This window comes from Osmerus mordax, chromosome 12 (genome assembly GCF_038355195.1).
Source record: "Osmerus mordax isolate fOsmMor3 chromosome 12, fOsmMor3.pri, whole genome shotgun sequence".
NCBI lineage: Eukaryota > Metazoa > Chordata > Actinopteri > Osmeriformes > Osmeridae > Osmerus > Osmerus mordax.
In genome coordinates, this window is record NC_090061.1 from 10848994 (window position 1) to 10865491 (window position 16498).

At 46.5% G+C, this 16498-nt stretch overlaps 1 protein-coding gene across 4 annotated transcripts in view; it reads right to left on the bottom strand.

The window, feature by feature from the left end:
- The window catches only part of LOC136954203 (ecto-NOX disulfide-thiol exchanger 2-like), a 106604-nt gene that overhangs the window by 24593 nt on the left and 65513 nt on the right, over positions 1-16498 (bottom strand). For all 4 annotated transcript variants that reach the window (XM_067247783.1, XM_067247785.1, XM_067247782.1 and 1 more), the window contains exon 4: positions 2750-2881. In XM_067247783.1, the coding sequence (XP_067103884.1) occupies positions 2750-2881 (132 nt within the window). The remainder of the gene's footprint in view (positions 1-2749; positions 2882-16498) is intronic.

Genomic DNA, 16498 nt, shown 5'->3' on the forward strand with positions numbered 1-16498 from the left:
AGAGGGAGGGGGTGGAGAGAGTTAGAGAGGGGGGAGCGAGAGGGAGAGGGAAGAGGAATAAGAGCGTGAGAGAGAAGGAAAGGAGGTGCGAGAGAGAGAGAGTGGGGGTGCGAGAGGAAGGAAAGAGAGCGAACAGGAGGGTAAGAGAGAGAGTGAGGAAGACAAGAAAAGGGAGAGGGTGACGGTGAGACAGCGAGAAAAAGAGCGAGGGGGGAAAAAGCGAGAGGGAGAGCAGGTACGAGGCAGAGCGAGCGGGAGAGACAGAACAGCTGTTTCTCCAGGTGATGAAGGAGGCGGGACACAGCTGTCTACCACACCCTATTTACACTGTGTCATTCAACCCCTCCTCTCACCCCCCCCCCCCCCCCCCCCCCCCCCCCCCCCCCCCCCCCCCCCTGACCCTGCTTGACATGACAAGCTCCTCCCAACTCCCAGCTGTGTCTTTGGGCAACACCGCTCCAGGGGGAAGGAGGAGAGAGGGGCAGAGTTTGGTCCCCGGCCAGCCCCGCCCTGCCACACTGTCAACACAAACGGCAGTGCTGAGCATGTTTGTAAGTCGGAAAAACGGATCATGGTGTTCGGTGTCTCTGTGACATAACACACACACACACACCTCTGTGTTCCAGATCATTACACTCATGTGGCTACATCTACGTCTAACGACCTGAGCACAGCTGAGCAGTGTTCTAATGAGTAAAGTGCGAAGTCGGCCTGAGGCTCTGTAATTGGTGCAAATGAAATTGAATAGGAAAATCACAGCGGGTGGGACTGTCGTTCTCCAAAGCTACTTCGGCTGAAATATGGACTGTGAGTGGAGCTCTCAGCATATTTCCGTAGCTTTGTTGAAAGGAAGGAGCAGGATAAACAAAGATGGAGGAGGTGATTTAATAAAAGGCTTCAGGAGAGCTGTTGCCAAGAGACAGAGCCTGAGACCAGACCTGGTCAGGGTGAACCTCACACTACCCAGACATGTGATCGTGCTGAAACCACCACAAACAGCAGCTGAACGCGGCTCTCAGTGGAGCCTCATTGGGCTTCAATCATCTTCACCATCTCTGGTCCAAACCGTGAAACCAACGCTGGTGGAGCATCCTCAGTCTGGAGGGAGCTGGCGTCCCCCTCTCACTGTCTCCTCCCCTCCGCCGAGGACGGACCAACGACACGTCTCTGTGATGCGTCGCTAAGTGACGGATGACACGCAGCGTCCAGGACTGAGCACCTGGAGGGGTACGAGGGAGCACCGAAGGGGCTAAGGTCTGGGCTTCCTTCCAGAAAAGTTCTTCCCTTTTTTTGCCACCCGTCATTCTCTCAAAGATCGGAGAGAGCTGGACCCTTTGGGGACTGCTGGCTGCGGTGGGGACTCAGTGTTGGAACGCACGCCTACCTTTTCCTGCCAATGTGGGGCACAACCAAGCGTGTGTCTCTGAGCTACTGTGAGTGTGGATCCTGATCTTGGATGATAACTCTATCTCACTGACGTAGTGCCGCCTGCTTATTTTAGTAGAGGACCAGATGAAGGCTTGACATCGGCAAACATTTCAATCTCTCTCTCTCTCTCTCTCTGGGCATTTCTGCTTAGTTGAAACAGAGATAGTGAAGGGCGACATGCCATGTAAGGGAGAGGGGAGGACATGCAGGGAATGGCCAGGGCTGGACTTGGTCCCTGGGGTAAGGCCTTACCTTAGCATATGGTACGCGCACTTCACCAGCAGAATATAGAGACTGCACTGAGCCGTCTGAGAAAAACTGCCAAATTAATGGGGGCCACATACTGTCGATACCTCATTAAATACAGAGGCCACAACACAGAGCTGCTCCACCTGGACTGTAATGCAGAAACAGATGAGCGGGGCCACTGTAGCTTTAACTTTCTTCTAACTCATGTACCCAGGACATAAACATGAACCAACATACCAACCAATCTGACCTCAACTGAACTTGTGGAGAAATAGTTCCACAATAACTGCGGGGTAAATATGGCCTTAGACAACCTGGCTCCAGAAGGATTGAGAAGATTACGTTGTTATGCTCGGTACTAAGGTAAAATATGCAGAGATGTGTGGCAGCATCCTCTTTTCAACCACCATGTCAATACATCACGACTCCTGTTTCGACCTGATGCGACAGGAGAGAGGGGAGAGGCGGGGGTTAATGCCGCCAGAGAAAACTAAAACCCTGAGCTGCAGTGGAAGTCGGAGCCCATGCCAGACGGCAGGCGCCCAAGCCATAGTTCAACACCCCCACACAATACGATGTACCACTAACCATACCTCGCATGTCTCACCTGATATGAACCAGCTGAAATGGGAGGCTAGGAAAACGGATTATGAAATGCTCCTGTTAGCCGAAAATTGATAGACAGCAGTATGGTACAGATAGGAAAAGGCATGGCATGAACTTATTGAAGACAAATTGAACTGCGAGGTTTGATATCCACACAGAGACTTTAAAAACACAGATGATACCGTGGTGAGCTCCACATGAAATAATGATGTCCTGGTTCAGGGAAGGCACTTCACGACTCGTCAATACGCTTCTTTGTGTTTGTTAAAACAAACCTGTACTGTATAAAAATACAGTACAGGAAAAGTACAGTTCAGTGGTGGAACATTGGACTGCAGATCTAGAGGTCTCAGGTTCAAATCCCTCTCAGCGCGTTGCTTTGGATAGAAGCGTCTGCTAAATGAAGGCATTCATCTCGAAAAGTTACAGTGTTGAGGTGTGGAGAAACAGTAATAAAGATGTGTACCTGGCATGAGGGGCTGTCCGGTCAGGCCCATGGGAGCCATGCCCAGGTTGTTCATGGCTGTGGCCCAGGCGTTGGGGTCTGTCATGGGCATCGTCATGGCACCGGAGTCCATGGCCATGTTACGAACTCCTTCTGTAAGAGAGAGAGAGAGAGCCATCACTAGTCTTTCCTGTCAAGCATTTCTTTTCTCTATGACCTCTGTGAGAGAGAGAAGGTCTCCTCATGATGATGCCTCTCCCAGACTGGCATACTGACACTGACACTGACACTGACACACACTGACACACACACACACACACACACACACACACACACACACACACACACACACACACACACACACACACACACACACACACACACACACACACACACACACACACACACACACACACACACACACAGAGGTGAAGTCACCCTCTGCAGAGAGGGAGCAGAGGCAGTTCTTATTGGGCTGTGACTCAAATCTAGTAGAATTACACACTATGAAACATGATTACTATGGTACTAAACAAAACTCTCGGAACATATGTGAGGTATTATTGCCGGAAAAATATCTCTGGCTCACAACTACAAATACACACATCAGTTTACACACATCCTCTAGCAGTATGTTTTTTTTTGTTGCCAAGTTTTACGCAGCTAAGCAAACGCGTTCAAATCTTCGTAGTTAAAAGCCGCAAGTAAAGTCAACGAGAGGAAGTCAATATAGATCTTCAGCGCCCCAGACTGAGTTTCAGCACCCTGAATGGACAGTACTGGTCTGGTCTCTCAGACTAGTCCTCTGTCACAGCTTCTCTGCTGGCTGACACACCAGGCTGCTCTCCTGTCTCATGATGCCAAAACACACACTGGGTGCTAATATCAAGCAGTGCTGAAGACAACACTTCACACCTCGCTAGCTCACCACCCACACTGGTGAGCTAGTGTGTGTATGTGTGTGAGAATTGGATCCCCAGTAGTTAGTATTATTGAGTGTGTGTGTCAGAGTGTAAGGTAATGAAGCACTAATACTGTTATTTTGTCCATGTCCACCCTATAATACAATCTACAAAAACCCATGTCTGTGTTACCATGGTGAGGGGCAGATGAAACTGCTCTGCTATTATGCTGCCATGCAAATGTCCCTGACGGCAGCTTATGAAACGTGTTAACCAATTACAGCCACATTAGCTGTTCCACTGGGTGTAGGGAGGCTTTAACAGTTATATGACCAGGGAAGAGAAGGGAGGAACTGCTTTACTGCAGTTTTACTGCAGTTTATTGTGGTTTTACAGCAAGTGCCATGGTGGCAGCCTGGGGGGGTAAATCAGGCTGAGAGGCTTGTTTAGATACTAACGCACGTTAACAGTTTCACTGAGAAAGCAACAGGAGCTGGTAGTAACGCCAGAGTGGTGTCAGGGACAGGGTTTACTGCCAGACAAACAGCCTTCATATGAACAGTCTGACTGACCAGTCACAACAAACAGGACGGTTCACCTCCTCTCCCTTCCCCCTCCTCTTCCTCTAACCCTTCTTATCTCTCTCTCTACTTCTCTCTCAAATGCTGCTTCTGCCTTCCTACTTCTCTCCATCCCTCCCCCCTTCTGTCTCTCCTCCCTTTCTCCTTCTCTCCATCATTCAGTGCAGTCTCTCAGGGTCTCAGAGTGTGACCGTGAGGGCAGAACTCTGGCAATGCTCCCCTCAGCACGCGTCCATCCCATCAATAGAGCAGAGGCTGTGTTTGAATAGCAAACAGCTGCAAGAATACGCACACACACACACACACACACACACACACACACACACACACACACACACACACACACACACACACACACACACACACACACACACACACACACACACACACACACACACACACACACACACACACACACACACAGCTGCCGAGCCAAATACGAAACATTTGAGCCAGTGAAAATAAACATCAGCGAAGAGTAGAGTAGTAGAATAGTAGATTGAGAATGCACATTACATAACTTTGGTTATGTAATGTGCATAGGTTGAATTCCAAGGTTTTATAAGGTCAAATGAGTTCACTGCTAGTCATCGATGCTAGTAAAATTGGGATGAGAAAAGGCGGAATTATCATAATCCAAAATGTTTTCAGGAAAGCTGTCCTTTAATCTAAAAAAGTACGTTGGTAAGAGAGATGTGACCTGTCCCACCAGTGGTGCTGGAGGACCCCAGTCCCAGGCCTCCCTGGTCTCTGCTGGGGACCCCAGTCCCAGGCCTCCCTGGTCTCTGCTGGGGACCCCAGTCCCAGGCCTCCCTGGTCTCTGCTGGGGACCCCAGTCCCAGGCCTCCCTGGTCTCTGCTGGGGACCCCAGTCCCAGGCCTCCCTGGTCTCTGCTGGGGACCCCAGTCCCAGGCCTCCCTGGTCTCTGCTGGGGACCCCAGTCCCAGGCCTCCCTGGTCTCTGTGCATCTGGGCTCTGATTGACCAGGAGCTGCAGGACAGTAAACTGAGTAGGCTGATGGGAAATTAAAGCTTTTTAACTTCTGTTGGCTGCAGGCCTTCCAGCAAGCTAAGAGGACCTCAGAAACATTTAGTTTACTAGGAGCAACCGCCAACAGGCCAATATGAGACCCTACAAGACAGAGAGAGGAGACAGAGTGATAGGGAGAGTGAGAAGAAGGAAGAGAGAGAGGAGGGAAGCGAGAGAAGAGAGAGAGAATAGATAATAAAAATTAGGGAGAAAGAGAGGGAGGGGGGGGGGATAGTGAGAGAAGCTTCAGGAACCTTCTCACGGTCATCTCCAGGGCCAAGAGGTTACATGAAGAAGGATCGATGATGGAGAGCACAGTGAAAGAGAGGAAAGTGAAGGGGGAGGAGGTGGAAGAGGTCTACTGAATACAAAGTAAGAGGTGACCTTCCAGTGAACCTGGAACATCTTCATCCTGGTTATTTAGTCTAATGATAGTAATTACTTGTTACTCAGATTCACAAACTGGTGTTAAATAAAACTGTAATTACAATATACAGTAATATACCCTCAATGTCCCTTTTGAATAGAAAATTACATAGTAGTGTATTGAGCCAGTTTTCGCGTACATGTCCGTATTCCAAAGAAGAAAATAAATAGCCTTGACTCAGTGTGACTGCTTTCTTCTGAACACTGTGTCCCAGACATGCAGTATAACAGAGCCGTTCTTCTATTTAGTCCTTCACTTCAGAAACACACAGCAGCAGAAAATAATGTGCACGAGGAACATCCTTCTGGGGAATGCCTTTTTGACTCGAATTTCGGCTCTCGTTCGGCTTTCGGTTTGTAGTTGTGTGTCAGCAGAGACTCTCCCCTCCTAAAGACGACATCGGCACAACCACATCAACACAACTACATCAGCACAATGTGCCAATAGAGGGATCATAACAAGCAGGAGAAGAATACACACACACACGCACACACACGCATTTAAGGATGTGCGAGTGTCCTTCTCTTCAGTCCTTTGATCTCTTAATTATAATAAAAACCGCAGAGCTCTTATCATTAGTGGTGGCGTCTGCAGAGCCCAGAGTGTGCTAGCTAACACAGAGAGAGGGAGGTGTGTGACAGAGGAGTTGGAAGAAGGAGCCTGAAGACCCAGAAGATCCTCTGAACCAGGGAACCTCCATCCTTCAACACAGCACACACAGCAGATCCTCTGAACCAGGGAACCTCCATCCTTCAACACAGCACACACAGCAGATCCTCTGCACCAGGGAACCTCCATCCTTCAACACAGCACACACAGCAGATCCTCTGAACCAGGGAACCTCCATCCTTCAACACAGCACACACAGCAGATCCTCTGCACCAGGGAACCTCCATCCTTCAACACAGCACACACAGCAGATCCTCTGAACCAGGGAACCTCCATCCTTCAACACAGCACACACAGCAGTTACTATACACTCTCAAACTGTTACTGAATGGCCAGACTTTCGACATCAGCTCCATATCCAATAACATAAGGCATCGCATTTTGTATTCCTGTTTGGATTATGTGTACACAAATAGAGCGCTCAGTCATTTGCATAAGCGATACAAATCCCTAAAGCACATCCCAAAGAAGAAGCAAAATCTTTGAATGGCGCTGCACTCATCAAAGACAACTTGATTTTGTTTCATGTGGTGACTGTAATCCATTAAATAATACAAATTAAAAAAATCGGCATGCTGTTGCATGCATTTGGGCTAAATAAATAGGCTACATGAAAATAAGCAGACAGATTGAGACGTGACTATTATGAACTCAATCAGGGTCTTACACAACCTTACTGTCTTATTTGCCTTCCTTATTAATGCAGATCAAACATACCTGTCCCTTCATGTCTGACCTGAATTAGTGTCTTTGTAAAATCCTGTGGAAAGAAACTCTTGTTTGAAGTGAATACTAATTTAACATGCGTTGCTCCTCAAGGTTTGAAAGAAGGATGCACAGGAGACTTCTACATGACACCAGTTTGGTAATGGAGCGGGAACATGGTGGACAAAAAGATGAGTGATCGTAATCTTTCGGGGGGGTTTTTGTGCCTAGTGTTTGGACTCTTGACAGACAGGTACTGTGCCCACTGACGCCCATCTGTATTTGACGAGGGGAAGAGATTCGGCGAGGGTGACTCTCCTCGTCATCTTGTCCTCCACTCTTAGGCTGAGCAGCACGATGTGGAGACAGATGGAATGAAACACACGGTACAAAAGCACGCTCGTCCGAACGACTCTTTCCGGCAACCTCGAAGAGGATGAGGGAAAAAACAGAGGTGGAAATCTTTTTGTGTGCGTGCACACGCGTGTCTTTGAAGTATTTTGCTGAGGACTCCCTTGAACAGAGTGCTTTTGGCAAACAACCTCCATTTCTCTGCCTCCTGGGGATCCATTTACAGAACAGCAAAGAATAAGAAGCCTTGTTGTGTGTCAGTGAGAAGCTTCTGGAGCACAGGGCTTTACCTCTGCTTATCAGAGAGGGATGTGAAGGACAGAGACACAGATTACACTGACAGATAGCACTGACAGAAACCTCCAGGTAGGCCCGTTTTCTTACCAAACAAAACCACTTTTAATCTACCGCTGAGGGCCTACAGCCAACCAAGACACACCTTCACCAATCTTCAACTCATCGAATCGCCATAGATAAAACAACCAATCGCAGGCACATTATCAAGTGGGGCCATAATGATCTTATGAGACATCCTCCTCCACACAGTTTGGGCACTAACACTGCAGTTCAGCCAAAGGATCCCAGCAGTCTGTCCGTGAATCATGCAGGAGAGAGAAGTATGGGGATCATCAGAGAAGATGATGAATCGTTACATAATTTTATCATCACTATCATTATCATCTCATTCCAGGTACTTAACTGCTTGTTATTTAACCCCAGAAATACTCTAGTATTTAGTAATTAGGAGGCTTGTTGTGTTATTGATCTGTGCCATGTTCACACCTCTCGGTAGTGTGTTTGTGTACAATCCTGCTAGTGAGAGTGAATCTCAAACAGATGTGCACCATCTATCTGCAGGTGGAATATTGATTTAGGATCAGAGGACACAGTGTGCATCAGATAGAGAGCGGTTATGAATACAAGAGTTGTGGGATGTGATGAAGATATTGACTCTGATCAACAACTGTATCGTGAAAAGCTATGCATGATCTGCAGATCCATCCTCTTTATCAACACCTCTATCTGATCACAGAGGGGGTTTTAGATGAGCTCCAGACATGTCCCAGAGCCTTGCCCAGGACCCAACATGGCTGAATCCAGGCTCAGCAGCAGACTGGCTGCTAGACCGAGGTCTTCTCCAGCTTCTCTCCAGAGTGGGTTCATGTTGACACTCATCCTGCCCTCCCACTCTCCCTTCTGACTGGATATAATAATGACACCGCTGTTCCAGTTGAGTAGTCATGGTGACCCTTTGTCCCTCAGTGCAGTCAAGTCCCTTGGTGTATATGTATATGTGTGTGTGTGTGTGTGTATATATGTGTTTGTGCATGTGTGCGAGTGTGCTTGTAAGAGACTATAGAGCTCAAAGGCTACTCTCCAGTGCATTGTGCTGTGACCATACTGTTCACATTACCCGCTCCAACATTATTTGCAGTCATTAAACCAAGACTTCAACTAGAGGCAGGCACCTAAAGCATTCATGTCTTCTTGTCTTGTAACTCATCATTAGGCTAATAAAAATGCACAAGAGTAAAAAATAAAATAAATGAAGCAGAATGATGGACATCCTACTTCTCAGCCCCGACAGACACGTCTCCCCTCAGTCTGAGGGGATTTGGAAGAAGCACTGCATACACACTGGTTATTAAAACGAAGACTGGAAATACAACCCGGTGAAAAGTCATTTGAACGTCTTTTCATAATCAAAGTGAATAGACAGTTGGGAGTGGCGCTTTCATTTTACTAATGGAAATGACAAATTCAGGGGGTTGGTTTCTTTCGTGTGAGCTAATCTGTAAAGACTTCAACCCTCATTGCTGGAGCAGGAATTCAGACTACCAGCAAATTATGAGAAACACGGGAAATAACCAAATGAAACCACATTCACATACTGTATGTTTTGGTGATTCCATTGGTTACTTCCTTGATTAAATAGCTGTCATAGAAGCACTTGATGGACTCATGCACTGACGGACGCAGTCAATTTAGATCCCCTACAGAACTGTCTTACATTACATTTGCATTTAGTCATTTCGCAGACGCTCTTATCCAGAGCGACTTACAGTAAATACAGGGACATTCCCCCGAGGCAAGTATGGTGAAGTGCCTTGCCCAAGGACACAACTTCATTTAGCACGGCCGGGAATAGAACCGGCAACCTTCTGATTAATAGCCCAATTCCCTAACCGCTCAGCCATCTGACCCACCTTACAGTCAAAAGATAAGATCAGTCAAAACAAGCTTCTAACCACATAGTCAAAATAAGGCTGCCAGTCAGAATACCCCAGCAGAGGCTCCAGCTCTACCTCAGAGAACAAACAGTGCTACGTAATCTTCCTCCTCTCAGCCAGAGGGGGTGTTTCTGAAGAGACAGAGCAAGGCCGATGTGTTCATTAATGAAGTTACCTTCATTCAGGATACAGAGACAGATATGAGCAGAGTGGGAGATCAACTTCCAGCAGGCTCCTGAAGGTGACTGTTATTAGCACTGTTCTCATTACCTCCACATCTCTTTAGATCTACATTTATATCAATAAAACCATCAGGCATTAACATCCATAAAAGTGTCACTTCAGGGCAACACAGGGCCCTCTGAAGGGAGGACGGGGTCATCTGGGATGTTCTGGCAGACCACACATCATTATCACGCATGCCTGCATTAGATAAGAAATAATGGTGATGGACTTGCCAATCAACAACCTCCTCTTTACCCAGTGGGAACCCTGTCCGTCCCTGCCCCCATGAACAGTCCTTTCTCAGAACCCCTTGTCCGTGCATAACTAACTAGACCAGCGTTCGTTTTCCACAGATAAAAGCAGGAGCTTCAAAGACAGGGCCCACTCTGGATCCTTTAATATGTGGTTATCCGTCAAGCTGTCTTTATGGCTGGACGCTGCACAAAAAAAAGTGTCAGAAGTGTGGAAAACACACACACACACACACAGTGTACAGTGTGGTTCTTGTCTCCAACTGTGATGTTTCTTGACTAAAAAGGACCTTGGATCAGAATTCAAATTGTGTGAATAGTTCATGAATGTACAAATGAGAGGGTTGGGGCCTGAGCTGGAATTTCCTCCCAGATACTGAAGAAGTTTGTTCTGCTCTCTCTCCTCCTCATTCATTTCCATTCATCAAAACAGCTTCATTAACAGACATGTATTACAACACACTGGTGAGGCCTTTGAAGAGAGAATGCCTAGGCATTAAATATTCAAACTGTTGTTTAAATTGCATTTGAAAACTGAAAAAGAGTAATTAAGTAAACAAGTGCAAGTTTACGCCACTGCATCTTGACATCTCTATCAAGAGTTTCATTTACCACTTGCACCCTTTATTTCACTCTTCGTCTTCCCTGCCCATTCTTAATTAACACCACCTAACTTAATTACCACCCTTACATCACTATCCTTGTTGATGTAGAGATCTCCTTGTCTACATGAGATAGCATACATTCCCCCACCATGTTCCCTTGGTTTCCACCGGCAACGCACACCACCCACAGTTGAAGACGCATCGCAATGTCAACAGCGCACGTTTCATTTCCATGTTCACCACATGAAGGATTACCACAGCAAATTGACGCAGATATGACACGCGGACATTCCAGCGTGTCACTGCAGCAAATCCCATTGAGAACTCTTGGTGTTTCAGTTATTTCAGAGGCCCGTATTTCAATGAGGTTCATTATGTCTTTATCAAAGTCAAATATGTGTAACACACAGGATATTAAGGTTGCTCCGTGGAGCAAAAGAGGGGATTAACTGACGGGATAAAAGCAGGACATTCTTACCTTTACATTCAAGTTAACTGTCTGTACAGTAGTATGATGACAAGTGACGGTTTCTACCTATCCCAACAGCCTGTTTAACACACAACCAGTAAACTGTTCAACTTCAATTTAGTAACAGGGATGATTGACAGACTCTGTCAATCGTCCCTGGAGGAGAACCTGACGTCCTCCCAGACAAAAACAAGCACAAGAGTTTCTTTAATCAGCTTTTCTCTCTTGAAGTTGTATCTGTCACAACAAGACCGCTAAAGATGAGAGGGCTAGAGCACTATCCGTCTTGCTCTAGTTACAATGACAGAACCAGATTCTCAACCTCCTAATTGTTATCTTATTTACGAGAGACAGGAGAAAAACATCTTTGATGGCGGCTGTTAATTCAATAAGAGTGACTAACAGAACCTTTTGCTGGAGGAGGGGACGGCAGCTTTAACATCATGTCGTGTGAATAACTTTGTTTGGTTGAGGTGTACAGCAGAACATTGGTCAAAAAAGTATTGATGTCATAACATACATAGCAACACACTAGGGTAGTTGCTATGTATCATCATATGGAAGGAAGACTACCAAGTCCAGAGCGACCTCCTTTCATACGTTTCAAACAGGAAGGCTCAAGACTGCCTAGACGTGCAGGACCCACAAGTCCACTGTGTTTGTTCTTGTTACAAATTGCAACTAAAAAACAGTCCTGAAGACATTTTGCAGGGCCATAAACTCTAGTTTTCATTAAACCGGCATAAAAAAATGGGACATATTAGATATTGTTCTACGGCAATCACTTCACCTCTTAAGGTTGCAGTGCCAGATATGTCTGTGTCTATTCGATCCATTCACCACAGATCAAGTGTCTGTCTCTCTGCCCTCATCCAACACCCTGGAGTTGGGAGAAGACGGACAAAAAACAGGCCTGAGAAATGTGATCCTGTTGGAGATATTGATCCACCGCAACTCCAGAGTCCAATGGAGACCCCTGGCAGAGGCAGTAAGAATCTAGACACGTGTGGAGGGGTGTGGGGGGTGTGTGTGGAGAGAGGGGGGGGGGGGTATGGGTGTTCATGTCTTCATTTCCTGCCTCACGTGTGGAGAACGTACAAAAAACAACTAGACACACATCCATTAGGTGGGCTCTGTGGAACGCTGGTGTGTGCAGGTTATAGAGATGAAGGTGCATTGTCTCATAGCTAATGGCTGTTCTCTGCTCCATTATCCAATAACAGACAGACACACAGCTATCTGGAGACTAATGAACACATTAGCCAGTCACCTCATGCATGGACTCTTCACTGAGCATAAAAAGAAGAAACGTGTATAAAGCAGAGGACGGAGAAGCTCTGTACTTCAGAGAAAGTAGGCCAACTGCAGAGAAAGACACTTAAGGACATGGGCCAAAAACTCCTTGATCAGCAGTTTCAGTGAAAACCACAGGAGACTTTGCTGGTGCGGCCAAAGAAAGCATCTGCTCAAACTGTAGCTAAGCATTCAGAGAATGGAACACTTCTACCAAACGCTGAACATTTTCTCTAGGTGAACCCAAATCCGTAAAACCGATGTTTGCGATAAAGACCGCTTGCATAGAGACAGCACATTTATACCACAGAGTGTCAAACAAGTAACACACCACGTCAGACTAAAAAAAACAAGTAGGCGCGTTCCAGCCTCTTCACCCACTTGAGAGGAAGCTAATCAGAACAGAGGTTAAAGGTCCCATTGGGCCGGGTGAACGGCTAGATGAGGTCTTTTGTTGCCTCTGTCTGTGGCCATCTCCACCACGAGTCTGTTTAAATAGCTCTCTTCTTCCATCCCATCTAGTCTCCGAGCAGCCTGACTTCCTGAAGGCTCTTCCAGATCTCTTCTTCTTTTGTTCCTTACGTTGGCATCCTTCAGCAGACAGTTTCTTCCCCTCCAGCTGTTGCTGACAGCATCTTATCACCTGCAGTGAATTACAACAGACAGGCCTTATCTACAGCAGCCAATTAGAATCAAGGGAACTGTTTACAGCTCAGTGAACTACCACGGCTCTTATCTGGCCCCGCCTACCCCACCAGATAGCACAGGCCTCTATTGTCACCCTACAGCACCTGGACTCCCCAGCATCCTATGCCAGGATCCTGTTTGTGGACTTCAGCTCTGCCTTCAATACCATCATCCCCACCCTGCTTCAGGACAAGCTCTCCCAGCTGAACGTGCCTGATTCCACCTGCAGGTGGATCACAGACTTCCTGTCTGACAGGAAGCAGTGCGTTAAGCTGGGAACACAAGTCTCTGACTCCTGGTCCATCAGCACCGGATCACCTCAGGGCTGCGTCCTTTCTCCTCTGCTCTTCTCCCTGTACACCAACAGTTGCACCTCCAGTCATCCGTCCGTCAAACTCCTGAAGTTTGCGGACGACACCACCCTTATTGGGCTCATCTCTGGTGGAGACGAGTCTGATTATAGGTGGGAAGCGGCCAACCTGGTGCAGCCAAAACAACTTAGAGCTCAATGCTCTTAAGACAGTGGAGATGGTTGTGGACTTCAGGAGGAACACAGCCCCACTCACCCCCATCACCCTGTGTGACTCCCCAGTCAACACTGTGGAGTCCTTCCGCTTCCTGGGCACTATCCTCTCCCAGGACCTCAAGTGGGAACTGAACATCAGCTCCCTCATCAAGAAAGCACAACAGAGGATGTACTTCCTTCGGCAGCTGAAGAAGTTCAACCTGCCAAAGACAATGATGGTGCACTTCTACTCAGCCATCATTGAGTCCATCCTCACCTCCTACATCACTGTCTGGTACGCTGCTGCCACTGCCAAGGACAAGAGCAGACTGCAGCGTATCATCCGTACTGCTGAGAAGGTGATTGGCTGCAATCTGCCTACCCTCGAGGACCTGCACACCTCGAGGACCCTGAGGCGAGCGAGGAAGATTGTGGCCGACTCCTCCCACCCTGGACACTCCCTGTTTCAGTCACTCCCCTCCGGCAGAAGGCTGCGGTCCATCAGGACCAATACCTCACGCCACAAAAACAGTTTCTTCCCTTCCGCTGTTGGCCTCTTCAACAAGGCCAAGGGACCACACTGACTCTAATGACTTCTTGCTTAAAACACACTGCTTTTTGCACTGCATTACAAAATGGTATCTTGTACATTTGTATTTTTTGTAATATTTGTATTTTTATATTGTAATTTACGGAAACTTATATTTTATTTTATTGTATATTTAATTCTATTCTAATCCCACTTAGTACTGCTAGTTTATGTACCCTTAGTATAGATAGTCCACATATTTAAATTTTAGGTATATATTTATTGTATGCACCTTCCTGCCAAAGCAAATTCCTTGTCTGTGCAAACTTTCATGTCGAATAAATCCCATTATGATTCTGAAGTCACTCAGCTCCAACCCAAACAATTTCTCTTGACGGCTGGAGCCCAGCCTGCAACAACACTGTTTATGATCTACTTGATGAAAGGCTACAGCTACTCTGACACACACTCTGAGTGTGTGTCTCTGTGTGTGTGTATGTGTGTGTGACTGCTTGACCCCTCCAGCTAACACACACCATTAAAAATAAATCACCAGAAGCAGGAATAGACAAGGGTAAAATGGCGCTCACATTAGCCTCTTCACAGATGTGATTATGAGAGAGGAGATTTAGAGACGACCTTCTTCTGAGGACAACAAATAAACACCGGCAGAGCTTGCTGGTGAGAGTGAGTGGCAATCCATGGGTAACACTGAGGGAAGGTGGCTGTGCTGCTCATGGACTGTGGGATGTGGTCAGGTGACATGGTCAGGTTACAGGGTCAGGTGACATAAATGACAGTCAAGTAGCTGTTGCCAGAGATGTGCTCAGGCATGTCAAGGCCACACCACTGTGACATCTAGGCCATTTCTACAGTAGACTGACCACAAGAGACCAGTTATCCCACATCCAGTCCATCACTGCCGGTAAACAAGCACACATTTACCCACACACTTCACTGCTGATGGTCGACTGAGATGCTCAGAGATGGCTGGGTTGTCTATATGTGTCACCTCCAGCCAAAGCAGTGGTCCTCATAGTCTTTTAATGGCCAACCTTTCCTCAAATGGTGTGAGGGGTTGGCTAGTTCCCTGATGGAGTGCTACAGTGACAGTGAAGGGAGAATTTTAGTGAGAGGAAACATGGGATCATGGGATAGGTTTAACCAAGGACACTTTCTCAGATCATTTAAATTTAGAGGGTTGGTACTATTTTTGATGTTTAGACAAAAAAATGACTACCCCCAATTGTTTTTTGTTATCAACGGCTACAAAGTGTAATTTGGTTATTTCATTCCCGTATCAGCAATACCCTCATTCATTATCAACAAAGACAAGCCTGAAGAAGGACCGTTAACAGCATTTAGCTCTCTATGCTCAAACAATGACAAGTCAGTGGCTGTAAGAAACATGACTGAATATCAAAGATCCCTGTTTACAACCATGAATGACCTTTTAACACCACTGAGACACTCACTGAGGAGATCCAAACCCTGAACTAAACCCGACAGGCGCTTATGGGTGCCGAACAGAATAATGTTTTCAGGTTGTTAACAAAGCCACTGTTGTGTTGATACAAAAATAACAACATCATGATAGTATACCCTGAGGCCGTCAGATATATATAGAAACTGACACATCAAAGAGAGACGGCTTGTTCTCGCTGCAAAGCTGTAAGAAATCAGAATGCGAAACTACAGTTAGATGAACAGCAGTCTGGTCTATACAAGCTCATTCGTTTCATCTGATTACTATGCTATCCCCAGAAGATGTTTTATTACAAATGCTCCAGTAAAGAAGACTCATTTAGTTTATAACATTAATTGGTGGAAAGCTTTTTGTGAATGTATCGCTTTCATACAAAATATGAATCCATAAATTGAAGAGGCAGGATAGGCTCATGAGCTCTCAAGATATATGAAATGCTGTCATTTTGTTGCCCTCCACACAATTAGAGGAAGAGAGAGAGAGAGAGAGCTAAGGAGTTACTATTGGAAATGAGGTTTGCCAAGCAGATTACATTTCCAACCAGAGATGAATATCTGTCCTTCCTATGTGTCAAGGAAAGATGGAGGGAGTGATAGAGTGAACAGATCTGGAGAGAGATCCGGAGGAGAACAGATCCATCAACCTGCCTTTGTGGAATCATTTACTTGTCATGCCAAGGATCTGGAGATGGAGGGTATTTTGGAGGGCAGAAAAGATTGTTTTTAAGAAATTCCAGCAACATCTCCATATGGAACCCCCTAGACTTGATCCTACGTATCCTGTGACGGATACAACCTCTATATAGTGTGGTCTATGTAGTGTGTA